Below are 27,230 nucleotides of genomic sequence, written 5' to 3'. Positions count from 1 at the left end.
TAGCTAATACGAGATGGGAGAGATAAAAAGGGGGAGGTCGCAATATTGGTTAAAGAAACAATTACAGCTGTGAGGAGGGATGATATGTTAGAAGGATCATCAAATGAGGCCTGATGGGTTGACTAAAGAGCAAAAAAGGGGCAATTACTGGGAGTGTACTATAGACCCCCAAACAGTCAGAGGGAGATAGAAGAGCAAATATGTAGGCAAATTTCTGAGAAGTGCAAAAACAATAGGGCAGTTCTAGGAGGGGGTTTTCAACTACCCTAATTAATGGGGATTGAATCTGTGTTTAGAGGGTGCAGAATTCAGGAGAACTTTTTTAGCCAGTACGTAGCAAGCCCAACAAGAGAGGGGGCAGTTCTGGACTTAGTTTTAGGGAATGAAGCTGGGCAGGTGGAAAGGGTATCAGTGGGAGAGCATATTGGTGGTAGTGATCATAATTCAGTTAGATTTAGCATGGTTATGTAAAAGTTCTCAATTGGGGAAAGGCCAATTTTACTAAGCTGTGATGTGATTTAGTAAAAGTAGACTAGAAACAGCTACTTGAAGGTAAATCAGTGTCAGAGCAGTGGGAGGCATTCAAGGAGGAGATGGTGAGGGGTTCAGAGCAAATATGTTCCCACAAAAAAATGGTGGGACTTCAAATTTAGAGCCCCCTGGATGTCAAGGAGCATACAGGGTAGGATAAGGCAAAAAAAGGGAAGCTTATGTCAGGTACAGAGAGCTAAATGCTGCAGGAAGCCGAGAGGAGCATAGAAAGTGCAGGGGTGAAGTTAAAAAGGAAGTTAGGAAAGTAAAGAGAGGGTATGAAAAAATATTGGCAAGTAAAATCAAGGAAAACACAAAGATGTTTTATAAATACATAAAGAGCAAGAGGTTAACTAAGGAAAGAGTAGGGCTTATTAGAGACCAAAAAAGTAAACTGTGTGTGGAGGCGGAACACATGGGCATGGTTCTTAATGAATACTTTGCATTTGTCTTCAAAAAGAGAGGGATGATGCAGACATTGTAGTTGAGGAGGAGGAGTGTGAAATATTAGATGAGATAAACATAGTGAAAGGAAGCATTAAGGGGTTCAGCATCTTTGCAAGTAGATAAATCGGCAGGCCTGGATGAAATGTATCCCAGGCTGTTGAGCAGCAAGGAAGGGAATAGCGGTGGCTCTGACCATCATTTTCCAATCTTCTCTGGCTACAGGTGTGGTGCTGGAGGACTGCTAACGTTGTACCATTGTTAAAAAATGGAGAAAAGGATAGACCAAGTAATTACAGGCCTGTCAGCCTAACCTCGGTGGTGGGCAAATTATTGGAAAAAATTCTGAGGGACAGTGTTTAACATCATATAGAAAGGCGTGGATTAATCAAGAACAGTCAGCATGGATTTGTTAAGGGAAGGTCATGTCTGACTAACTTGATTTAATTTTTTGAGGAGATAACAAGGAGGTTTGATGAGGGTAGTGCGTTTGATGTAGGCGACATGGATTTTGGCAAGGTCTCACATGGAAGACCGATCAGAAAAGTAAAAGCCCATGGGATCCAAGGGAAAGTGGCAAGTTGGATCCAAAATTCGCTCAGTAGCAGAAAACAAAGGGTAATGGTTGACCGGTGTTTTTCTGACTAGAAAACTGTTTCCAGTAGGGTTCCACGGGGCTCAGTACTAGGTCCCTTGCTTTTTGTGGTATATATCAATGATTTAAGTCTTCATTGTAGGGGGGGCATGATTAAGAAGTTTGAAGATGATACAAAAATTGGCCGTAAGGTTGATAGTGAGGAAGAACGCTGTAGACTGCAGGAAGATATCAGTGGACTGATCAGGTGGGCAGAAAAGTGGCAAATTAAATTTAATCCGGAGAATTGTGAGGTAATGCATTTGGGGAGGACTAACCAGGCAAGGGAATACACTATAAATGGTAGGACACTGAGATGCGTAGAGGAATCTTGGAGTGCATGTCCACAGATAAGGTGGTTAAGAAAGTGTATGGGATACTTTCCTTTATCAGCTGAGGCATAGAATATAAGAGCAGGGAGGTTATGCTTGAACTGTATAAAGCACTAGTTAGGCCACAGCTAGAGTACTGCATCCAGTTCTGGTCACCACATTACAGGAAAGATGTGATTACACTGGCGAAGGTACAGAGGAGATTTACAAGGATGTTGCCAGGTCTGGAGAGTTTTAGTTATGAGGACAGATTAGATGGGCTGGGGTTGTTTTCTTTGGAACAGAGGAGGTTGAGGGGTGATTTAATTGAGGTGTATAACATTATGAGGGGCCTAGATAGAGTGGATAGGAAGTACCTATTTCCCTTAGAGAGGTCAATAACCAGGGGGCATAGATTTAAAGTAATTGGTTGAGAAACTTTTTCACCCAGAGGGCGGTGGGGGTCTGCAACTCACTGCTTGAAAGGATGGTAGAGGCAGAAACCCTCATCCCATTTAAAAAGTACTTGGGTATGCACTGAAGTGCTGTAACCTGCAGGGCTACAGACCAAGAGCTGGAAAATTGGATTAAGCTGGACAGCTCTTTTTCGGCTGCCACAGACACGATGGGCCGAATGGCCTCCTTTGTGCCATAAATCTCTGATTCTATCTTGTTCAAATTCTATGCACAAAAACTCCTCACATTCCATTCCCGCATGCTTCGTCTCTGTCCTGCTGTAGTTTTTTCATTGGGACATCTGCTGCCAGCAGCCTCCCAACTGTGGGACACTGGGAGAGTTCTGTATGAAGAGTGAAACTTATCTTAACTCTGTTTCAGTATCCTATTCTTTAAATGCGAAAATGCCTGCATGTCTATGTGTTGGCTCCAGATCCCTCCGCATTTTGTGCTTTCAAATGTGAGCAGTTGTTCAGATTTTTTTCTCCTCTCTTTTAGTTGGGACTTGAGAATCAGTGCACTAAGGCTATTCAGCCCAAAGCAGTTCGATACATTTTGGTGGAATCTCAGCTCCAAGTATATGCCTTCTCGCCATATCCCTCAATCACTTCTTTTCCCAGGAATGCACTAAAACTTTCCTTAGATTCCATAGAACTGTTGCCTTATCACACCCTCAGGGCACCCACAGTGTTTTACAACCAATGTAATGCTTTTCTAAAAAAACATAGGGCTGGATTTTCATTCAGCGGTCGGGAAGGAGGCGGGACTACAACTTTCGGGTTTTAGTCCCGCCTCCATCGACGTCCGGCCAATCCACGCGATTTTCCCTTGATTGACCTTGTTGAGCCCGCTCAGCAGGCCAATTAAGGGCCACCCGACAACAGGTGACGTCACAGTCTGAAATTTCATCTGTCAGGACGTGCTGACAGAGGAAATATCAGTGTTTCACAGCTGTTTGAAGCTGTCAAACACTGACATTCTGACTTCTAACCTGAGTCCTTCTACGCAGACTCAGTTAGAACTCTCACCGGCGCTGAAGGCTGTCACTTTTGACATTGCAGCCATTCTGCTTTCAGTGCCGGCTGAGTGATGGGCTCCCGACGCTGAGAGGAAGAAAGGCTGTTAAGGTAAGTACAGGTAATTTAAACTTCTTTACACACTTTAGGCACACCAAACACACTTACCTTTGCACTCATGCACCCATCACTCACCTGAACACCGACATCGCGACCCCTCCAAGTCCTTCAACCCGACGGCCCACCTGCTCTAACCTGGCGTGCTTTGTAGCCGTCGGGAATCCCACATGACACCCCTCAAAATAGGGATTAGGCTAAAAACTGCTTGTTAACTACCTGTTAACAGGCAGTTAATTGGCACTAATCCCTTCCCGCCTTGGGTCGGCGGGTACCCGCCTCCTTTGAAACTTACGTCGAGGTGGGTTTTGGGCGGGATGGTGTCGGGACCTCCGAATTCGGGATTTTAGCCCCCCGCACGCCTAAAAGCCCGCCTCACGGCACACTGAAAATCTAGGCCATATTTGCTGTTTTTTGAGATACTTCTCTTAAACCCATTTGTACTGTCCGCTTCAGTGGCTTTCTCTCGTCGTCTTCACACTGAATGTAAAGTTTATGTCAGACTTCCTCACTCCTGGCTTCCAGTTTTCTTTAGACTCCCCCGCATCCCCCCACCACCACCACCCTTCACCATAGTGGGTAACATTGCCTTTATTTGAACAAAGCTCACATACAGCAGATGATGACTGTAGATTACTGGGTTTTTTTCATTTCCGGCCTCCATCCTCTTTGACTGTGAGCAAGCTGAGAGGCTCAGCCTCCTTCTACAAACCAGCAGCATGGTTTTCCAATCATTGGCCTCTAGAGAACATCTCCAAACCATCCAAGAAGATGTGCCTCCCACAAAATAGTTACAAATTACACCTTTTAAACAGCTACCTAGCTTGTTGAGCCAGTCGTATGGAATCAATCCTGCAGTATAAATGAGGCAGAGTCCACCACCACCATTGGCATTGGCACATTTCTGGACCACTCAAAATATAGGCCTAGAAATTGCTGGAAAGATAATGGCAACTTAACAGCACACATCATTATTAGTTTGTAAAAAATCCAACCGTTTGCAGCAAAGAGATATGTCGTGAGTTCTGATTCTCCACAAGTTGCTGGATGATTTGCGCTGCTTTTCTGTTGGCCACGAAAAACTGAAAAAATTACAACCTCGCCGTGAGCCTCCACATTGAAATTAGTATTACGTCGTTAATGCAAATTAATCTCGCCGCAGCCATTTAAGGGTGGTAATTCATGTTGTAAGGACCCTGTTAATTAAGTGATTTATTTTCAGGATGCAAAACTGTATCGATACTTAGAAATGCAAATTAGTTAGATTTCTTGCAGAAATTAATAATTTCTTGCTGTTCCCTTCTCCATCACTGTTTCTTTCTCTATCCTTTCATTGGTTAAGGAGAGACCATTGGGCACGACGCTCATGAGGGCCCAGATGCCACATTGACATTGCTGTGCCCTTGGGCCCTAATTTGCTGTGGCAGGGCATCAAACGGTGTCTGCCATTAGTTAGACTTGCCCTTGCACGTTTAGGTTTTTAAATTCTTTGTGTGGCAAGTTGCTGAAAGTGCAGGCTTGTAATGGCACAGCGAGGGAAACATGGTATCTGGGACTTGAGTTAACGGGGCAAGCAACTGTGTATCTCCTTAACCAATCAGATTGAAGGTTTGCGAAATAAACTGCACAAGGACTGAGAATGAAGTGTAAATTAGAGTGGATGAATTCAATGTCAAATCAGCTACAGAAAGAGAACGAGAGAGGGAAAGAGATTGGATTGAGAAAGCAAGACAGAAAGGAAAAGTAAAGTTTTGCATTTTAAATTTGACATTTTTAAAATCTCCACACATCAAGGAATCTCCACATCCTGAAGGAATGAGACTCCGCACTTGTAATTGTTAATTTTCAGTGTCCGAGGTTGGTTGGCATATAACTAACAGTTATCCATGGGTACTTGTGCTTGAAATGGTAAGGTGCGTTTAGTTTGCATCTACCATGCAAATACAGAAACTTCACGCTGTTCAATGGTGGGGCAGACAGTGAGCTGTCATTTTCGGGAAGCTGACAGTGGAGTAGCGCAACTCTGACAGCAGCTTTGGATATCCGCGCTTAAATGCACATCTGCTGCTCGACTGGAGTTGCTGTGCCATTTGCGCGTAAATAACTGCAAGCACAAAATAATGCACCATTATTTTGAACGCAAATTCTGGCCCATTATCCGTTTGCATTTCCAGCAATTTGCAGCGTAAATATAGTGTGATCTGAAGATTAGCTAACAAGTCCAATTAATGTCACGAGATGTGCCATTACTGGCCCATAATGTTTTGATGTTAACAAGCCCTTTTCTTCACAAACATTGAGTGAAAACCTATGTCTGTGCTGGCAATATACCCTCTCTGCCTCAGCTTTGAAAATCTCGTGCTGATGCAACAGAAACTGTATACTGTAATAGGATTGTAATATTTGCCACACAAGACTGGGTTCATATGTGGACCAGGATGGTATAAATCTATTGAATGCATTAATCTCCAAATATAATCACTGTCTTTCATGAAATACTGGTTGTGCGGTTGTCCACTGTAGTGTATTGCAAACAAATTTTGACTTAAAAAAAAACTGTATAGACTTTGCACAACTGGTTTTAGCAAAATTCCAAACCTGGTTTCCGTAATCATAATTTGGGTGACCTTTGAATGAGGGGAGGAATGTTCCAGGCAGCAAAAAGTTGAGTTTGTTTTGAATGCAGCAGTAAACTTTTAAAAAAATTAACACTGGTATGAAAATAGTGGTAATGCTCTGGCTGTGCCAATATAAGGATTAAAAGCATTGATTGTTTTCAGTATCTGTCAAAGGTTGCTTTTATTGAATAAAGTGCGCTTTTATTTAGCAAATCTAATGCGATTGAGTTGGCAGACCTTTGGTTTAGTCGTCCTGTTGAAGTGAATTGGCTTGTCAGCACTGTAGTTTAATGGCCATCATTATGGGATGTATCACTTATCATTTTGCAGAAAGTAGTTTCTGCCTGTGTTACATTACTAAAATATCAACTGGTGGATCATATTTCTTTCCCGCTTTAGGTTTCAGGCACAGCCCTGACTTTCAATAGAATTACGCAGCTGTTTGAGGCTTGTGTGTGAGAGTAAATTAAAATTTAATTTGGCACTCTTACAGAGGAAAAAAATTATGACTTGAGAGCTGTAGACCTTGAGCTTGTTGGCATTTGCCTCTTGAAAGCAAACTCCTTAAAGCAATGTGGATTTAGCAAAAATTTCTTGATAGACAGAGTGACAACATTAGTCAGACAGAGATTGTATCTTTTTTCAGCCATGATATGCTTTAGCCTTTTAATACTTTGAATTGCTAAATCTACTATTCTGTGGACAGACCCTGTTCATTTATATATGTCGCTGTCCATTTAAAAAATAAATTAAGCTTGTTTGGCAAAGCACGCCACTTGACCGGTAGAGAATATGATGGTTCAAACCTCCTGTGCACTTTTCAGAAGCTAGTTCAAAGCAAATACCGGAAACGTTTTTTTATCCGGCACGGACGGGACCGACGTGGTGCCAGTTCATCAAAAATTCTGGATAACTGAAAGCTATAGTAAAAGATACGGAGCTGAGAGCTCCGTATAAAGCAACAAACCCTGTTGCTTAGCAACAGGTTCAAAACAATGGCCACAAGTTGCAAGCGTCTCTGTAGCTTAGCAACAGCTGCAGCCACACCCTTGCACAGCAACACATGGAGGAAGGCAAGTAATAAAAGTTACCTGAACCTACTCCTGAATTTTGCCAGTTAACCGACATTTCCGGTTATTTAGGTGCCGGTTAATCGAAAGTTTCCTGTAGTTATTTAAAAAAAAAAGTAAATTTAGAAAATGCTTGATATCTGACTGCCCTAGCAGTTTACACAGGTGCAGAAGTCTTGTCTTGGGTATCCATAATGTAGGTGCTTGAGGCAGAAGCAAATGGTGCTGAAGCAGTGACCCTTGACCTCAAATACACTTTTTTAAACTGCACCTGAGTGCCACCATTCGCAGTTGGAGGATCAACATAAAGAGGCATTTGTGCTCTGTACCTCCATTCTCTACACTCAGCAAGCAGGTGGATTTTGTCTCATTTATGGTGTTAGTGGAAATAAAACACTCCTGCAATAGCAGCATAGCACAGTATATCAGTGTTAAAAATGTATTTGAATCCTGTTGTGTTATTTGATTTTTAAGCATTCACTCTGTTGATCATTTTTTTGTGTGAATTTCAGCTTGCAAAAAATCTGCCTCCGCGAACTGTTGGTTACCCGTGGACTCTAATTTACAGCACTGCAAAGCATGGCATGAGTCTAAAGACACTGTACCGTAGTATGACGGGTGTCGATACACCAATGCTGCTAGTTATTAAAGACAGCGATGGCCAGGTACAGCATGAACATTTAAAAGACAGAACCTGTTACTTTAATTTCACCCATTAAACAAAAAGATTGTTTTTATTATATACAGTACTGTTAACTGTCAACAAAGTATTAACATTCCAAAGACTGACATTTCTGCACAAAATACAATCAAGCTGTCATATTTTGCACATGCACACTTTCTCTGACACCTCTCTCCTGTAACACTATTCTGTTTTGCTAATCTTTGACACCTTTGACTTCTCCCTTTTATCTTAATTGTACCTCAGCTAGGTGGTGCTGTGGCACTAATCCTGCCTGCTGCTGCTTGCTGAAGAGTTGTATGGTACTCCCAACCATGACGGTCAGCTCTGTTCCCCATTGCTCCACTACTCCTTTCACCTACTGCACCTGGCGAACACCCATTCAATTTTGGGGCTGGGCAGCATTAGCTGTGGAGAGCACAGCACAAGCTGTGAGCGCATAGATGGTGATGAAGCGACCATTGGTGTAAGCATGAGTAGGGTAGGGGTGTCATGAGGATGCTACTGTTAATTTCTATGAAATAAACCCATTTACAATAAATCAGATCATTTGATAGTTTAAGAAATGTTCTCTCTTAATCATGTTCTCATTATCTCGTTTCCATTACCTGTTCTTTACCTGCAGCTATTTGGTGCACTAGCATCCGAACCATTTAAAGTTAGCGATTGTTTTTATGGCACTGGGGAGACTTTCCTTTTCACGTTTTATCCTGAATTTAAGGTAAGAAAATAAATCAATCGGAAACCACTTGGTGTTTTTGTAATTTAAGTTTGCAACTGCAACCTATTTTTCAAGCTTCAGGTGATGATACCACTAAATGAGCCCAAAACTAAACAAACTTCTATCTAAAATTAAAAGAGCATTTGTTCTAACACCTGGATATCATGAATAATTTCCAGAGTCTCTTTCACCACTCGTCCGTTCCTGGCTGTGTCTGCCTTCCAGACTCTAACATGTGTTATGATTTTTTAAATTCACTCCTGGGCTGTGGGGGTCACTGGCAGAGCCAGCATTTATTGCCCACCCCGAGTTGTACCGGGAAGGTGGTGCTCGGCCTTTTTGAACCTCTGGTTTGATGCAAGCAAGTGGCTTGCTTGAGAACTTCAGAGTTCTCTAAAACTGAAAGCTTACAATCGACAAAGGTTAAGCTAATATACAGATAAGACTTTCAAAAAATGGAGAGAATTTTGTCTTGAAGAGTTAAACACCATATTTCAGTGGAGCAGACTGCATTTTAACTAAACTTTAGAAGGAAGAATTAGTTATTCTCATCTCACTGTCAGGATAACTTTTGTGAGACAATTGCTGTTGAGGATAGTCACAGAACCATATAGTACAGGTCTTGCTATGTTTTTAGTCATTGGAAATTGTGGTTACTACAAAAGGAAATAGGGTGGGTGAAAGCATCTAATGGGCCACTGTAGATATCTGGGAGCAATGACAAACCTGTGATCCAAGCAAAAGATCCAAATGTCTTCATGAGGCACTGTCAGGATAACTTTTGACAAAACTGTAGTGGAACAATGGGCTGCCTTTAAAGAGGAAATACTTTGGGTATAGTCGAGGTACATTCCCACTAGGGGGAAAGGTAGGGCAACTAAAGTCAGAGCTCCCTGGATGACAAAAGCGATGGAAAGCAAGATGAAGCGGAAAAAGAGCGCGTATGACAGATGTCAGGTCGAGAATACATCTGAGAATCAGGCTAAATATAGAAAGTTCAGAGGAGAAGTGAAAAAGAAAATAAGAGGGGCAAAGCGAGGGTATGAGAATAGAATGGCAGCCAACATAAAGGTAATACAAACGTCTTCTATAGGCACAAATAGTAAACGGGTAGTAAGAGGAGGGGTGGGGCCGATTAGGGACCAAAAAGGAGACCTACGCATGGAGGCAGAGGGTATGGCTGAGGTACTAAATGAGTACTTTGCATTTGTCTTCACCAAGGAAGAAGATGCTGCCATAGACATAGTAAAGGAGGAGGTAGAGAAGATACTGGATGGAATAAGAATTGATAAAGATGAGGTACTAGAAAGAGCTGGATGCATCCTAGGATGCTGAGGGAAGTGAAGGAAGAAATTGCAGAGGTACTGGCCATAATCTTCCAATCCTCCTTCGAAATTGGGGTGGTGCCAGAGGACTGGAGAATTGCAAATGTTATACCCTTGTTCAAAAAGGGTGTAAAGATAAACCCAGCAACTACAGGCCAGTCAGTTTAACTTCGGTAGTGGTGAAACTTTTAGAAACAATAATCAAGGACAAAATTAACAGTCACTTGAACAAGTGTGGATTCATTAAGGAACGCCAGCACGGATTTGTTAAAGGCAAATCATGTTTAACCAACTTGATCGAGTTTTTTGATGAGGTAACAGAGAGGGTTGATGAGGGCAATGCAGTTGACGTGGTGTACATGGATTTCCAAAAGGCGTTCGACAAAGTGCCACATAATATTGGTGAGTAAGTGCACTTACTCACCAATAACCTACTCATTGATGCTCAGTTTAGGTTCCGCCAAGACCACTCGTCTGCCAACCTCATTACAGCCTTGGTCCAAACATGGACAACACAGAAACATAGAAGATAGGAGCAGGAGTAGGCCATTCGGCCCTTCGAGCCTGCTCCGCCATTCAATGAGATCATGGCTGATCATCCAAATTCAGTACCCTGTCCCTGCCTTCTCCCCATATCCCTTGATCCCTTTAGCCTTAAGAAATATATCCAACTCTTTCTTGAATATATTTAATGAACTGGCCTCCACCGCCCTCTGTGGCAGAGAATTCCACAGGTTCACCACTCTCTGGGTGAAGAAATTCCTCCTCATTTCAGTCCTAAATGTCCTACCCCTTATCCTTAGACTATGACCCCTGGTTCTGGACTCCCCGACCATCGGGAACATCCTTCCAGCATCTAGTCTGTTCAGGCCTGACAGAATTTTATAGGTTTCGATGAGATCCCCTCTCAATCTTCTAAACTCCAGTGAGTATAAGCCCAGTCAACACAATCTCTCCTCATATGTCATTCCTGCCATCCCAGGTATCAGCCTGGTGAATCTTCGCTGCACTCCTTCCATGACAAGAACGTCCTTCCTCAGATAAGGCGACCAAAACCGCACACAATACTCAAGGTGCGGTCTCACCAAGGCCCTGTACAACTGTAGCAAGACATCCTTGTTCCTGTACTCGAACCCTCTTGCTACGAAGGCCAACATACCATTTGCCGCCTTAACCGCCTGCTGCACCTGCATGCTTACCTTCAGCGACTGGTGCACAAGAACACCCAGGTCTCTTTGCACTTCCCCTTCTCCCAGTCTATTGCCATTCAAATAATAATCTGCCTTCCTGTTTTTGCCACCAAAGTGGATAACCTCACATTTATCCACATTATAGTGCATTTGCCATGTTTCTGCCCAATCACCTAACCATTCGGTCTTTGAATGTTTGCCATTGCCTATCCACCGTCAACCCTTTGAGTGCCATTCCCCAATCAATCCTACCCAACTCGCTCCTCAGACCATTGTAGTTTCCTTTATTTAAATTGAGGACCCTAGTTTTTGAGTCAACTACTTCATTCTCCATCTTAATGAAGAATTTGATCATATTATGATCGCTCCGACCCAAGGGGCCTCGTACAACAAGATTGCTAATTAATCCTTTCTCATTACATAATGCCCAGTCTAAGATGGCCTGATCTCTGGTTGGTTCCTCGACATATTGGTCCAGGAAACCATCCTGTAAACACTCCAGGAATTCCTCCTCCACAGTATTGTTAGTAATTTGGTTAGCCCAATCTACATGTAGATTAAAGTCACCCATGATGACTGCTGTGCCCTTATTGCACGCTTATATAATTTCCCTTTTAATGCCATCCCCAACCTCCGCCTTACTGTTTGGAGGTCTATATACCATTCCCACTAATGTTTTTTTCCCCTTAGTATTTCTCAGTTCTACCCATACAGATTCCACATCATCAGAGCTAATATCCTTCATTACAATTGTGTTAATCCCTTCTTTAACCAGTAATGCTACCTTTGCCTATCTTTCCTGAATATCGAATACCCCTGGATGTTGAGTTCCCAGTCTTGGCCATCCTTGAGCCACGTTTCCATAATCCCAGCCAAATCATATTCGTTTACCTCTATTTGCGCAGCCAATTCATCCACCTTATTACAAATGCTCCTCGCATTAAGACACAAAGCCTTCAGGCTTGTTTTTTTAACGCTCTTAGACCTATTAGAATTATTATTTACTGTGGCCATGTTTGATTTAAACTGTTGATTTCTCTGACTGCCACTTTTGTTTTCCTCCTTCCTATCTTTTGCTTTTATCCTTGTTTCCCTTTCCTCTGTCTCCCTGCTCAGGTTCCCAACCCCCTTCCATTTTAGTTTAAACACTCCCCCTAGGACATCGGTTCCAGCCCTGCCCAGGTGCAGACCGTCCGGTTTGAACTGGTCCCACCTCCCCCCAGAACCGGTTCCAATGCCCCAGGAACTTGAATCCCTCCCCCTGGCACCATTCCTCTAGCCACGTATTCATCTGAAGTATCCTTCTATTTCTACTCTGACTAGCACGTGGCACTGGTAGCAATCCTGAGATTACTACCTTTGAGGTCCTGTTTTTTAACCTATATTCCGCTTTTAGGACCTCATCCCGCTTTTTACCTATATCGTAGATCACAGAGCCGGGCTGTCCTGCCATGACTTACCCTTTAATTAATTGAGTTTAAATTAAATCAATCAATCCCACTAATTACACTACAGTTAAATAGTTTACCAACAGTCCCCGCTACACCAGAGAGACCTTAGAAACTATAAACCAGAGTTAAAGTTTAAAAAAGAGAGAAATACTCACCTACCAATCACTTACCTGCTTCCTGCTGACGTCACACTTCGATTACTTTTTACCTCTGTCCCCCGCTGCTGAATTGGTCGGGCCTCGCTCCTTGCTACCGGTTTTAAGCTCTGCCGCGTTTGATGCTGCTCTCACCCAGGTCCAGGCTCTGTGGTCGGGCCTCGCTCCTTGCTGCCGGTTTTAAGCTCTGCCGCGCTCGATGCTGCTCTCACCCAGGTCCAGGCTCTGTGGACGGGCCTCGTTCGCTGCCGGTTTTAAGCTCTGCCGCGCTCGATGCTGCTCTCACCCAGGTCCAGGCTCTGTGGACGGGCCTCGTTCGCTACCGGTTTTAAGCTCTGCCGTGCTCGATGCTGCTCTCACCCAGGTCCAGGCTCTGTGGTCGGGCCTCGCTCCTTGCTGCCGGTTTTAAGCTCTGCCGCGCTCGATGCTGCTCTCACCCAGGTCCAGGCTCTGTGGTCGGGCCTCGTTCGCTGCCGGTTTTAAGCTCTGCCGCGCTCGATGCTGCTCTCACCCAGGTCCAGGATCTGAGCTCCAGAGGAGAAGTGAGAGTGACGGCCCTTGATATCAAGGCGGCATTTGACCGAGTGTGGCATCAAGGAGCCCTAGTAAAACTGAAGTCAATAGGAATCGGGGGAAACTCTCCACTGGCTGGAGTCATACCTAGCACAAAGGAAGATGGTTGTGGTGATTGAAGGTCAATCATTACAGCCTCAGGACATCACTGCAAGAGTTCCTAGGCCCCAACCATCTTCAGCTGCTTCATCAATGACCTTCCCTCCAACATAAGGTCAGAAATGGGGAAATAACAACAGAAAATGCTAGAAAAGCTCAGCAGGTCAGGCAACATCCGTGGAGAGAAATTTGAGTTGACGTTTCGGGTTGAACCCTTCTTCAAAACTGGAAAGAAAAGAAGATAGATCGGAGGCAGGGCTGCGATCGGACAAAAGAATAAAAGAAACAAAAGAAGTAAAAGAGACAATAAAAGGTATTAGAAGCTAGACGAGATGGTAATAGGCTGAGATTAGGTGTAAAGTGTACTGGCAGGGCAAGAGATAGCTGCCAGGTGTGAGAGAGAAACAAAAGGAAAGGGGGGGGAGAGAAGGAGTGGAAAAATTACAAGAAAAAATGAAATAGGGGCCGAGGTTATGATCTGAAATTGTTGAACTCGATATTGAGTCCGGAAGGCTGCAGAGTGCCTAATCGGAAGATGAGGTGCTGTTCCTCGAGTTTACGTTGAGCTTCCGTGGAACAATACAAGAGGCCAAGGACAGTGAGGTCCGAGTGGGAATGGAGCGGTGAATTAAAATGACAGGCGACCGGAAGCTCGGGGTCACCCGTACGGACTGAACGGAGGTGTTCCGCAAAGCGGTCACCCAATCTGTGTTTGGTCTCCCCAATGTAGAGGAGACCGCATCATGAGCAGCGAATACAGTATACTAGATTGCGAGAAGTACAAGTAAATCACTGTTTCACCTGGAAGGGGTGTTTGGGGCCCTGGACAGTGGGAAGGGGGGAGGTATAGGGGCAGGTGTTACATCTCCTCCGCTTGCACGGGAAGGTGCCAGGCGAAGGGGAAGGGCTGTTTAGGGTGATAGAGGAGTGGACTAGGGTGTCTCGGAGGGAGCGGTCCCTGCGGAATGCTGAAAGGGGAGGGGAGGGGAAGATACGTTTGGTGGTGGGATCACTTTGGAGGTAGCGGAAATGCCGGAAGATGATCCGTTGAATGCGGAGGCTGGTGGGGTGAAAGGTGAGGACAAGGGAAACCCTATCGTGGTTCCGGGAGGGAGGGGCAGGGGTGAGGGCAGAAGTGCAGGAGATAGAACTGACACGGTCGAGGGGAATCCTCGGTTGCGGAAAAAGGAAGACATGTCTGAAGCACTGGTGTGGAAGGTGGCATCGTCGGAGCAGATATGGCGGAGATGGAGAAACTGGGAGAATGGAATAGAGTCCTTACAGGAAGCGGGGTGGGAGGAAGTGTAGTCCAGGTAGCTGTGGGAGTCAGTGGGCTTGTAGTGAATATTGGTTGATGACCTATCCCCAGAGATGGAGACGGAGAAGTCGAGGAAGGGAAGAGTCAGAGATGGACCATGTGAAGGTGAGGGAAGGGTGGAAATTGGAGGCAAAGTGAATGAAATTGTCAAGTTCGGGACGAGAGCAGGAAACGGCACCGATACAGTCATCAATGTATCGGAAAAAGAGGTGAGGGAGGGGACCCGAGTAGGACTGGAACAAAGATTGTTCCACATAGCCCACGAAACGGCAGGCATAGCTAGGACCCATGCGGGTACCCATGGCAACACCTTTGATTTGGAGGAAATGAGTGGAGTTAAAGGAGAAGTTGTTCAATGTGAGAACAAGTTCAGCCAGGCGGAGGACGGTGGTGGTGGATGGGGACTGGTCGGGCCTCTGTTCAAGGAAGAAGCGGAGCGCCCTCAGGCCATCCGGGTGGGGGATGGAGGTGTAGAGGGATTGTACGTCCATGGTGAAAAGGAAGCGGTTGGGGCCAGGAAACTAGAAACTGTTGCGGAACACCTCCGTTCAGTCCGTAAGGGTGACCCCCGAGCTTCCGGTCGCCTGTCATTTTAATTCACTGCTCCAGTCCCACTCGGACCTCACCGTCCTTGGCCTCTTGTATTGTTCCACGGAAGCTCAACGTAAACTCGAGGAACAGCACCTCATCTTCCGATTAGGCACTCTGCAGCCTTCCGGACTCAATATCGAGTTCAACAATTTCAGATCATAACCTCGGCCCCTATTTCATTTTTTCTTGTAATTTTTCCACTCCTTTCCCCCCCCCCCCCCCCCCCCCTTTCCTTTTGTTTCTCTCTCACACCTGGCAGCTATCTCTTGCCCTGCCAGTACACTTTACACCTAATCTCAGCCTATTACCATCTCGTCTAGCTTCTAATACCTTTTATTGTCTCTTTTACTTCTTTTGTTTCTTTTATTCTTTTGTCCGATCGCAGCCCTGCCTCCGACCTATCTTTTCTTTCCAGTTTTGAAGAAGGGTTCGACCCGAAGCGTCAACTCAAATTTTTCTCCACGGCTGTTGCCTGACCACCTGAGTTTTTCCAGCATTTTCTGTTGTTATTTTGGATTTCCAACATCCGCAGTATTTTGCTATCGCAGAAATGGGGATGTTCGCTGATGACTGCACAGTGTTCAGTGCCATTCACAACTCCTCAGATAATGAAGCAGCCCATGCCCGCATGCAACAAGACTTGGACGACGTTCAGGCTTGGGCTGATAAGTGGCAGATAATATTCGCGCCGCAGAAGTGCCAGGCAATGACTATCTCCAACAAGCGAGAGTCTAAACACCGCCCCTTGATATTCAATGGCATTACCATTGCCGAATCCCCCACCATCAACATCCTGGGAGTCACCATTGACCAGAAACTTAACTGGACCAGCCACATAAATACTGTTGCAACAAGAGCAGATCAGAGGCTAGGTATTCTGTGGCGTGTGTCACCCCTCCTGACTCCCCAAAGCCTTCCCACCATCTACAAGGCACAAGTAAGGAGTGTGATTGAATACACTCCACTTGCCTGGATGAGTGCAGCTCCAACAACACAAGAAGTGCGACACCATCCAGGACAAAGCAGCCCGCTTGATTCGCACCCCATCCACCACCTTAAACATTCACTCCCTCCACCATGGCTGCAGTGTGTACCATCTACAAGATGCACTGCAGCAACTCGCCAAGGCTTCTTCGGCAGCACCTCCCAAACCCGTGACCTCTTCCACCTAGAAGGACAAGGGCAGCAGACGCATGGGAACACCACCACCTCCAAGTTCCCCTCCAAGTCACACACCATCCTGACTTAGAAGTATATCGCCGATCCTTCATCGTCGCTGGGTCAAAATCCTGGAACTCCCTCCCTAACAGCACTGTGGGAGTACCTTCACCACACGGACTGCAGCGGTTCAAGGCGGCGGCTCACCACCACCTTCTCGGGGGCAATTTGGGATGGGCAATAAATGCTGGCCTTGCCAGCAACGCTCACATCCCATAAAAATGAATTTTTTAAAAATAGGCTTGCCAGCAAAGTTGAAACCCATGGAATAAAAGGGACAGTGATAGTATGGATATAAAATTGACTAAGTGACAGGAAACCGAGAGTTGTGGTGAACGGTTGTTTTTCGAAATGAAGGAAGGTATACAGTGGTGTACCCCAGAGATCGGTTCTAGGACCACTGCTTTTCTTGATATAAATGACTTGGATGTGAGTGTACAGGGCACAATTTCAAAATTTGCAGATGACACAGCTTGGAAGTTTAGTGAACAGTGAGGAGGATAGTGATAGACTTCAAGACATAGACAGGCTGGTGGAATGGGCGGACACGTGGCACATGAAATTTAATGCAGAAAAGTGTGAAGTGACACATTTTGGTAGAATGAGAGGAAATATAAACTAAAGGGAACAATCCTAAAGGGGGTGCATGAACAGAGAGATCTGGGGGTATATGTGCACAAATCATTGAAGGTGGCAGGGCAGATTGAGAAAGCAGTTAAAAAAAGCTTACGGGATCCTGGGCTTCATGAATAGAGGTATAGAGTACAAAAGCGTGGAAATTATGATGAACCTGTATAAAACACTGGTTCGGCCTCAAATGGAGTATTGTACCCATTTCTGGGCACCACACTTTAGGAAGCATGTGAAGGCCTTGGAGAGGGTGCAGAAAAGATGAACGCGAATGGTTCCAGGGATGAGGGACTTCAGTTACGTGGGTAGACTGGAGAAGCTGGGGTTGTTCTCCTTAGAGCAGAGAGTTTGAGAGGAGATTTGATAGAGGTGCTCAAAATCATGAGGTGTCTGGACTGTGTAGATAGAGAGAAACTGTTCCCATTGGTGGAAGGGTCGAGAACCAGAGGAGACAGATTTAAGGTGATTGGCAAAAGAACCAAAGGTGACATAAGAAAAAAACTATTTTACATAGTGAGTGGTTAGGATCTGGAATGCACTGCCTGAAAGGGTGGTGGAGGCAGATTCAATCATGGCTTTCAAAGGGGAATTGGATAAATACCTGAAAGCAAAACATTTGCAGGACTACGGGGAAAGGGCAGGGGAGTGGGACTAGCTGAAGTGCTCTCTTGCGGAGAGCCTTCCGTGCTGTAATCATTCTATGAAGCAATACTTAAACACGTTAATGTGGGACAGGAGTCACATCAGACTGGGTAAGGACGGCAGGTTTCCTTCTTTAAAGGACATTAGTAAACCAGTTTGGTTTTTATGACCATCTTGACAGCTTTGTGGTCCCTTTTTACTGATTTATTACTACTGTACCCAGTGGCTTATAAATACATACTGTCTATTCCACAGCAGCAATGCAGGCCATTACTTTTTCCTCCACCCACCTCAACAAGGACTTGCCGGCGATACAGCAGGCTCAAATTTGATCCCTGACACCGGGTGAGCTGCATCTGGAGGTGCGACAAGCACTAGTAGCTCACCTCTATGATCAAATGAGGCCCAAGGCCCAATTTCAGTGGCGCCTCGGGTCCTGGCTGCAAACTCTGAGATCTCGAGCGAGGAGCCAATAGGTGAGACGGGGGTGTCAGTTTGTGGGGCTTGTTGCTAAGGGAGAAGCCGAAGGAGTGGGGCTGCTGCTCCCCTCCTCTCCCAGCCCAACGCGAACGGCGGTTGGAACTTCTGATGTGAAATCAGGGCGCGCAGAGAATCTTCACTCTCCGTACCATTGTTCCTCAATCTTTTGTTATTTAGCCACATTAACGTCTGGTTTCACTCCCCCCGTTACTCGCTGCTCCTACTCACCACGTTACAGCTGCTCCTGGGTCTGCAGGAATTATTGGTCCCACCTCATTCTCCAGTCCCCCCTCTCCCTCCAACCACCAGCCCCCTCTCGCTGACTTCCCCACAGCTCACCTCATTCAGTCTCTTTCCCCTACACCAGCTGCTCCGATTTCGAGTTGGTGTCACGGAGTGGGTAGGCAACTACTGCCATGCAAAATTTATACGGCGCAGTTCTCCCAGGCTGAGAGATTCAGTACCCGGGAGAATAGTTTCCCAGTTCGGTAGATTTGGCAACCTTAAGCACAGCACACCATGGGCCGGATGAAACTGTTCCGCGGGTCATACGTTTGACAACCCATGTTCTAAATGGTATGCTAATGTATGTTATATAGATATCCGTCATCTTCTCATAATTCTAAGGTTTTGCATTTAAAAAATAAATGATCTAATAATTTGAAGTAAACAGCATAAATAATGCAGCAAAAGTGGAAATTTATTGCTTAAAATTTTAAATTAACAGATAATTGAAATTGAGTGACTTGGAATTGAGAAGAGTTGACCAGAATACTTTTATGGTTAGCATGTTTTTATTAGTGACAATGTTGACATTTTGAAAGAAAGAAATTCAACTGGACTTTTTTTTTCAAATTGTTTGCTTGCAAATTGCTTTTTCTATATTGATCAAGGATTCAATATTGGTCTGGATTTTCCAACCCCCACGGGTGCGTACGAGTGTGTACACACCTGTAGGGGCCTCGCAAGTGCCGGTTTCAGGCATATGAAGCGCATGCGCTAAAACCCGGCACTTGCGATCTGTCAATCTTGACAGATCATCCGCCTGCCCGGGAAAAGTGCCTTTACGGGTGGAGAGTTGCACTTTTTGCATGCTGAAAGGCCATAGAATTCTTATCCCTGGTAAAAGCAGGCATAAGGCCTGCTTTACCAGCTTAAGAGTGTTGAAAAATAGAAAAATTAAATTTGATAACTCATTTATAAATTAAAAATACTCTTCGAAAAGGTAAGTTTATTTTCAGCTATTCTGACAACTTTTTAGTATGTCTAGAGCTGAACAATTTACAGCATGGAGCCCTGCAGTACCTACACTGTCTGTTATCTCAGTTCTTTAAATTAACTTTCCAGTGAAGGTTGATGAAGCTTACCGGTTCTGCGCATTTTTCTGTAATAAAAGTATCAACTTAAAAATGGACCCCGTGAAATGTAAAATGTGATTAGCATTTCTTCCAAAAGCTAAACAACTTCCCTGGGAGAAAGAATGTTGGAGAAGCCAAATAGCTGAATAAGAAGCAATTAATATTGAATGGAAGTTGATGAAGGATTAATTACACTTCATTGTTATTATAGTGTAAGTGTTGCAAAGTTAGACATGCACTTTTTACTGAAGATTATTGAATTTTTTCAGATCTTCAAGTGGACAGGTGATAATATGTTCTTCATAAAAGGAGACATGGATTCCTTGGCTTTCGGCGGCGGAGGGTAAATAATCTGTTTTCATCGCCTTAGCACATTAATTGGCTATACAACTGCATAGTGTTTTCAGATTAAGAGGACATCTTGCCAACAGCCATCACAAAGGATTAGGTGCAGCTTTAACCAAAATAATTTAAGTAACTTATTTTAAATGAGTGGCATTGGGGGAGCAGCTGGAAGCAGTTGCATATCTACATTTAACTAGCCCCTTACCACATCTCAAAGCACTTCCTACACTGAATTTACTTTGAACTGGGTCATTGTTACATAGGCAAAACAGCAGCTGTTTTACACACAGGAAGATCCCACAAAGGACAATGCGGTGGATGGCCTAATCTAGATTTGAGGGAATGAACTTCTCACTGTTCGAATAGCGTGCTGCTAACTGAAGCAGACTGACCTTTATATGACTCTCTAATATTCATTTTTTCTCACTGCTGAGTGCAGTAATGCTTCTAAACTAATTCTCCTCCTTCCCCAAAAACATTAGTCATCACTTCTGGCTAAACAACTCTGTTTAAAAAAATAAGTATGCTGCTTCTCCGTAAGGCATGGGAACATTTATGATGTGTCCATTGAGCACGAAGCATTCTGATAAAATCTCCCAATCACTTTATTAAAAAAGCTCCATTAAAACACAATCTACAGCCAGCAGCTACTGTCGATGCAACCAATCAAATTACTCAAATGTTTCCAATTCCTTTCAATAGCTATGTTGATAAGTATAGTTACAACTGTTCAGTAATTTCTTCAAATTCTACTATTCACGTGTGATGTCCAACAACTCTTCTTACTAAATTTCAGTTTTCTAATCAAAAACATTTGCTATTTTACTGTTTACACATTCACATCTATGCAAATACAAAATTCCCTGGTATCTTTATGACAGAAATTTAGATTGCACTAAAAACTATTCAGCGTTTTCTATCTAAATGTAAGCTTTTGAGTTCTTTGAGGATGTAACAAGCAGGGTGGGTAAAGGGGAGCCAGTAGATGTCGTGTATTTAGATTTCCAGAAGGCATTCGATAAGGTGCCACATTAAAGGTTACTACACAAGGTAAGAGCTCACGGGGTTGGGGGTAATATACTAACATGGATAGAGGATTGGCTAACTAACAGAAAACAGAGAGTTGGGATAAATGGGTCATTTTCAGGTTGGCAAACTGTAACTAGTGGGGTGCCGTAGGGATCAGTGCTGGGGCCTCAACTATTTACAATCTATATTAATGACTTGGATGAAGGGACTGAGTGTAATGTAGCCAAATTTGCTGCTGATACAAAGATAGGTGGGAAAGCAAATTGTGGAGGACGCGAAGAATCTCCAAAGGGATATAGATAGGCTAAGTGAGTGGGCAAAAATCTGGCAGATGGAGTTTAATGTGGGAAAATGCGAGGTTATCCACTTCGGTAGGAAAAATAAAAAAGCAAATTATTATTTAAATGGGGAGAGATTACAAAATGCTGAGTTACAGAGGGATCTGGGGGTTCTTGTACATGAATCACAAAGTTAGCATGCAGGTACAGCAAGTAATTAGGAAGGCAAATGGAATGTTGGCCTTTATTGCAAAGGGAATGGAGTATAAAAGTATGGAAGTTCTGTTACAACTGTACAGGGTGTACAGTTTTGGTCTCCTTATTTAAGGAAGGACATACTTACATTGGAGGCAGTTCAGAGAAGGTTCATGAGGTTGATTCCGGAGATGAAGGGATTGTCTTATGAGGAAAGGTTGAGCAGGTTGGGCCTATACTCATTGGAGTTTAGAAGAATGAGGGGATCTTATTGAAACATATAAGATTCTGAAGGGGCTTGACAGGGTAGATGCAGAGAGGATGTTTCCCCTCATGGGGGAATCTAGAACTAGGTGGCATTGTTTCAGAATAAGGGGGCACCCTTTTAAATCGAAAATGAGGTCCTCGGAAGGTTGTGAATCTTTGGAATTCTCTTCCCCAGAGAGCTGTGGAGGCTGGTCATTGAATATATTTAAGGTGAAGATACAGATTTTTGAAAGGTAAGGGAGTCGAGGGCTATGGGGAGCGGGCAGGGAAGTGGAGTTGAGGCCAAGATCAGATCAGCCCTGATCTTATTGAATGGCGGAGCAGGCTCGAGAGGCCGAATGACCTACTCCTGCTCCTTGTTCTTAATGTTCTTATGAGGCTGAAATGGGCTCTCCACTTAAGCTTCATTTATCTTCCCTTCTTTGTTCAGGTACTAATTGAGTAGCACTAAATTGTCAGAAGTAGTTTTAGAATTGTTAAGGTACAAAACTTGCTTGTGAAATTTTATACGGGAACGTGGGCTCATTTAGAATTTAGCTGTTAATATTTTCTTCAAAATCATCATCCTTTATCTCCTGTTTTGAGTCTTGTGCTGCTCATTATGCACAAATCCAGCAGCAACATCCGTTTGTGGCCATGGAGCTGCCATTTGTGGCGTGCAGTGTATTCTGGGTAACATTGCACATTGATGTTATGGCTGTTCATGGACCGAGCTTTGCTACATACCTTCCCACACAATTTTAGCTTTTAGAGCATTTATTTTTAAAACCAGTTAAAGTTACAAATTGTATCAGAATTGCAAATACATAATCTTTTTGTCAAAGTGTTGTAAGCTTGTTAAAACTGAATCTGCATAATTAAAATGTATTGTATGTCCATATATAAGTCATATTATAAATTGTTTTATTCATGAAGGTATTTCCTGCAAACTACTGTTTACCACTAACTTCAACACAGGTTTAAATTCTACAGCTCATAGTTTCTTTTCCATAATCTTGTTCTGTGGAAAGTAGTGAATTAATAATTTGCTACCCCAATTACATAGTATAACAGCCTTTACAGCACAGAATCAGGCCATTCGGCCCAACAGGTAGGTCTGTGCCGATGTTTATGCTCCACACGAGCCTCCTCCCTCCTTACTTCATCTAACCCTATCAGCATAGACTTCTAATCCTTTCTCCCTCATGTACTTATCTAGCTTCCGCTTAATTGCACCTATGCTGTTTGCCTCAACTACTCCTTGTGGAAGCAGATTCCACATTCTCACTACTCTCCTGAATTCCTTATTGGATTTATTAGTGACTATCTTATATTTATACCCCCTTGTTTTGGACTGCCCCACAAATGGAAATATCTTCTCTGTGTCTACCCTATCAAACCCCTTCATAATTTTAAAAACCTCTGTCAAGTCACCTCAGCCTTCTGTTTTCTAGATAAAAGAGCCCCAGCCTGTTTAGTCTTTCCTGATAGTTATAACTTCTCAGTTCTGCTATCATCCTTGTAAATAATCTTTGCAACTTCTCCAGTGCAAAAGAAGTCTTAAATTGATTGAACTAGTATTAATATATTTCTGCTCATTTTTCCCCTCCAACTAATTGGCTGTGTTCTTTACAGAGGAGAAATTGGATTGTGGTTGGATGGGGATCTGTACCATGGGCGTAGCCACTCGTGTAAAACATTTGACAATTGCATCCTTTCAAAAAAGGAAGACTTCTATGTACAGGACATTGAAATATGGGCTTTTGAGTGAAAAAAATCTTTACATAAGCACTGAAGAAATTCAACGTCTCTCGGATGTAGGGCCCAAACCTGACCATGCATCAGTGCAGCAAAGTCGAATCTAGGCATATTGAAAAAGACAAATTCTCCCTTGTATTCGCTTGCTCCTGCCTTCAGTAGAACAACCCAGCCACTTTGTTAAAAGATTACTAGAGCAAAATTGCTATACTTGTGTTGAATCTTATTGAATGTGACCGAAGATAAGTGTTGCTGCTACAAATGACATATATATGTATTAGAAGTTACACCACCAGCCTGTTGTCCATATAAAACTAATCCATAACGAGTCCAGTGACATCAAACTGAACCCTGACCAGTTGCAATTATACTAAAATGATGGGCTCAGAAACCAAGCTGATAGATATTTGGCGTTCTTGCTGAAATGGATCAAATGTAGTTTCGTTCTGATCTGTTAGGTGAAAATATCTGGGTAATGCTGTTTCTGATGTTGCTGCTGCAGGTTTGGGACAGATACTGTCAGCATTTTGGGTTTGCTGACACAAGCAGCTAGGATTGCACCACATGTTCAGTTTTTTAAAGGACTTAATGCAGTTTTGTTGCAAAACTAATGGAAGAAATAGAAATGTGTCGAGAAAGAAGCCTCGTGTTGCTGTGTGTATTGCTGGGTAGATGTCTGTTAACCGAATGTTGCAGGTTTTTTATTATGCCAATGTAGCTTCCTGCAAAAGTGATGAAGCATATACAGTATTTATTGGTCCTATATTTATCCTACTGTTTAGCTTCATAGCACACCAAACTCCCAAGCACTTACTGAGTACCCATAGTTGTGCTGTCTGTCAGTGGATGTACATTGTAAGTGCAGCTAACACCAGCAGAATAGTGTAGGTACTGTAGATGGTAGGATAATGCTGTAGACTTGTGGAATTTGCAGATTACTGTCATGTGACCTCAAATAACCTTGGCAGGCAACATATAACGGTCATTCCTGTCCTCGTCATAGAAAATGGATAAAGCCAGTCTTAGATTAACAAAACCGTTCCAGAATGCAAAGGTTTTCTCTGTATTTAGTCAAGTCTGAAACCTGATTGTGTTTTACAAAAATATTCCTGTTCTGGGTGTGACAGTGACTTTCTTCGTGCTGAAAATCCAGCTGTTCCAGATGCATTGTATATTACCCTGTAAATTAAAGTAAAAAATGTACTGTTCCTCAGTTTAACAAAGTGGAACGGTGAATTGCTTATAGCACTTTGAATTATGATGGAAATGAACACAGGCCAGTTAATTTTATTGGCTTTAGTTGCAGGCAATTCTTGTATAGTACATTTCCAAATTTAAAGTTTTGGACTGTTGGGAGAGCACTTGCTGATACAGTTCAAAAGGGCATATTAATTTTCTGTACTATGTTTATTTATGCTGAATGTGAGAAATAGAGAGCATCAGTTCTCTGTTTTTGCCTAATGTTCTGTAACTTTGTTAGGATGTAGCCTGAATGTTTACAGATTTTGAAAGTGAATTGTAAATAAATACAGCAGCTTTTCTTCCCTTTCAGTCTTCCACTGCAGTATTATTGTCTTTGTGGAGTTACAGCTACCTATAAAAAATATTTAAAATAATCCTAGAATTATCACAATACTGCAATGTAATGGTGATGTATAGTAGAATAAATTATTGGAACCATATACCCTGGTCTGAATTCATTTGGTTTCATAGAATGATGCAGCACAGAAGGAGGCCATTTGGCCCATTGTGCCTGTGCAGGCTCCCTGAAAGAGCTATCCAATTACTGTAGACCCACTCCCCTGCTCTTTTTCCATAGCCCTGCAATTTTTTCCCCTTCAAGTATTTATCCAATTGCCTTTTGAAAGTTACTATTAAACTTGCCTCTACTTACCCTTTCAGATCATCATAAATCGCTGTGTGAAAAAAATTCATATTTCCTCTGGTTCTTTTGCCAGTTACCTTAAATCTGTGCCCTCTGGTTATTGACCTTCCTGCCAGTGGAAATGGTTTCTCCCTATTTACTCTTATCAAAATACCTCTATTAAATCTCCCCTTAACACCTCTGTTATAAGGAGAACAATTCCAGTTTCTCTAGGCTGTCCACATAACAGTAACTCAATTATACCATAGATCATGCCTTTAAAAGTAAGGGTGTTATTCCCCTTTTTGAGAGGTATTTTAAATGTTCATATCCATCATTGCCATTCAATGCTTGTAAATCTAATAACTTCCAAAAGGTAGTGTAAGCAGCAGTGGCTCTGAACATTTTGTATATGAGCCCTATCTCCATTAACCTGACTGTAAGGTGCAACCCAACCAGTAGTTACAGTTGAAGGAAAACACATTTCTGCAGTGGTGCTGCTGAACATTTCGAGGCCTGCTAACCTTGCCTCTAAGACTTTCTGTAGCTCGGAACACTGCTGGTAAGGTCAAGGGAAAATGTCTCTGTAGTCCATTCATAAACTGTAGTTATACTGCACCTGGTGCAAACTCATAGCAGTGTGAAACAACCACCTGCAGCTGATCACCCATCACTTGCCTTTGAATCGGGCTGATCCTGGATTTACACTGCCATTCTTCCATCAGTGTGTAAATGAAAGCATTTGCATCAAACCACATTTGATTTAATTAAATGATATTTGTTTACCACATGCCTTTGTAATAATTATGGATAAGACGACAATAAGTCAAGAAATATGTCTTTTTAAACAGTATTGGTGCAAAATCAGTTGTACTTGAAAATAGTAACGGCAAGCCGTGCAATGAAAGTGCATTCATTACTTGAGAAAATTTCTCTTTTCCCCCCTCCCCCCAATGCAGTCAACTTTTTGTTGTGTTACCTATTTCTAAATTCAGTTCAGGCTTAATGTTATCTTGGCTTTGACTGTTTTCAGGTACTTACATAATGTGCATTATTCATTTTCTTAACATCCAAAGCGTACCCAAATGCACAAAACATATTTGAGCCAGGTATATTCTTCTGAAGGTAACATCCTGATCTACATATTGTGATACCCGATGATTATTGCCAGTAGTATTTGGGCTACCAAAACATGCATTTATGTAATACAGTTCCTAACATGGTGAATAAATATGTACAAATGTTCAGAAAATCTCATTTAATAAATTAACTTCAATGCTTTCATGTGTTTTTACGTTATTGATAAATATATTTGTTTTACTGCTGAGCATACATATGTCCTATTATGTTTATAAAAAGAGAAAATGCTGGAAATGCTCAGCAGGTCAGGAAGCATCTGTGGAGAGAGCAACAGAGTTCGTGTTTCAGGTCCGGAATTTGTGGTCAGCAGCAAAGTGAAGGCGTTCCCTGCTGGCTCCGAAGTACACGCCGCACAAGGATCGTGCAATCCCAGTGTCGAGAACTTTGGGTTTTCCGACATTCAATTCAATGGACTGGTGGGATCCCCTAGTGTGAACTGCTGTGACGTCAACATGCTGTCTAAGCAGCCATTCAAAACGCAGAGTTCTCAGACAGCGAACAATGAAGTGAGTAAGCTGTTAAAACTCAAACTTTTTAAAAATGTGAGAGCAAAACAAAGATGGGGCTCACACACTGGGAAATGGCAAACCTGAAATAAATGTGGACAAACTTCAAAAAGTAAATTTTTAAAGTTTCTTCAAAATATAAATTTTTATTAAAATGGACAAATTTCACACTGCACAAAATTAAAATTCGTTTTCCAGGCCCTTAACATTTGTTTAGCAGTAATAACGCTGTTAAAACC

General features: G+C 43.1%; 2 protein-coding genes across 6 annotated transcripts in view; one reads left to right on the top strand and one right to left on the bottom strand.

Moving 5' to 3' along the window:
- Window positions 1-26,626, top strand: part of LOC147115099 (oxidation resistance protein 1-like) — a 50,650-nt gene extending 24,024 nt beyond the window's left edge. For both annotated transcript variants that reach the window (XM_085993387.1, XM_085993386.1), the window contains exons 3-6: window positions 7,710-7,862; window positions 8,505-8,600; window positions 19,900-19,973; window positions 23,359-26,626. In XM_085993387.1, coding sequence (XP_085849513.1) covers window positions 7,710-7,862; window positions 8,505-8,600; window positions 19,900-19,973; window positions 23,359-23,494 — 459 coding nt within the window. In that variant the 3' untranslated portion in view covers window positions 23,495-26,626. The remainder of the gene's footprint in view (window positions 1-7,709; window positions 7,863-8,504; window positions 8,601-19,899; window positions 19,974-23,358) is intronic.
- Window positions 1-27,230, bottom strand: part of LOC147115098 (ras-related protein Ral-A) — a 520,495-nt gene that overhangs the window by 336,154 nt on the left and 157,111 nt on the right. The gene's annotated exons all lie outside the window — the stretch shown is intronic.

This window comes from Somniosus microcephalus, chromosome 7 (genome assembly GCF_052327205.1).
Source record: "Somniosus microcephalus isolate GS21.2 chromosome 7, FLI_Smic_1.0, whole genome shotgun sequence".
NCBI lineage: Eukaryota > Metazoa > Chordata > Chondrichthyes > Squaliformes > Somniosidae > Somniosus > Somniosus microcephalus.
This window is presented reverse-complemented; position numbering and strand designations above follow the sequence as displayed.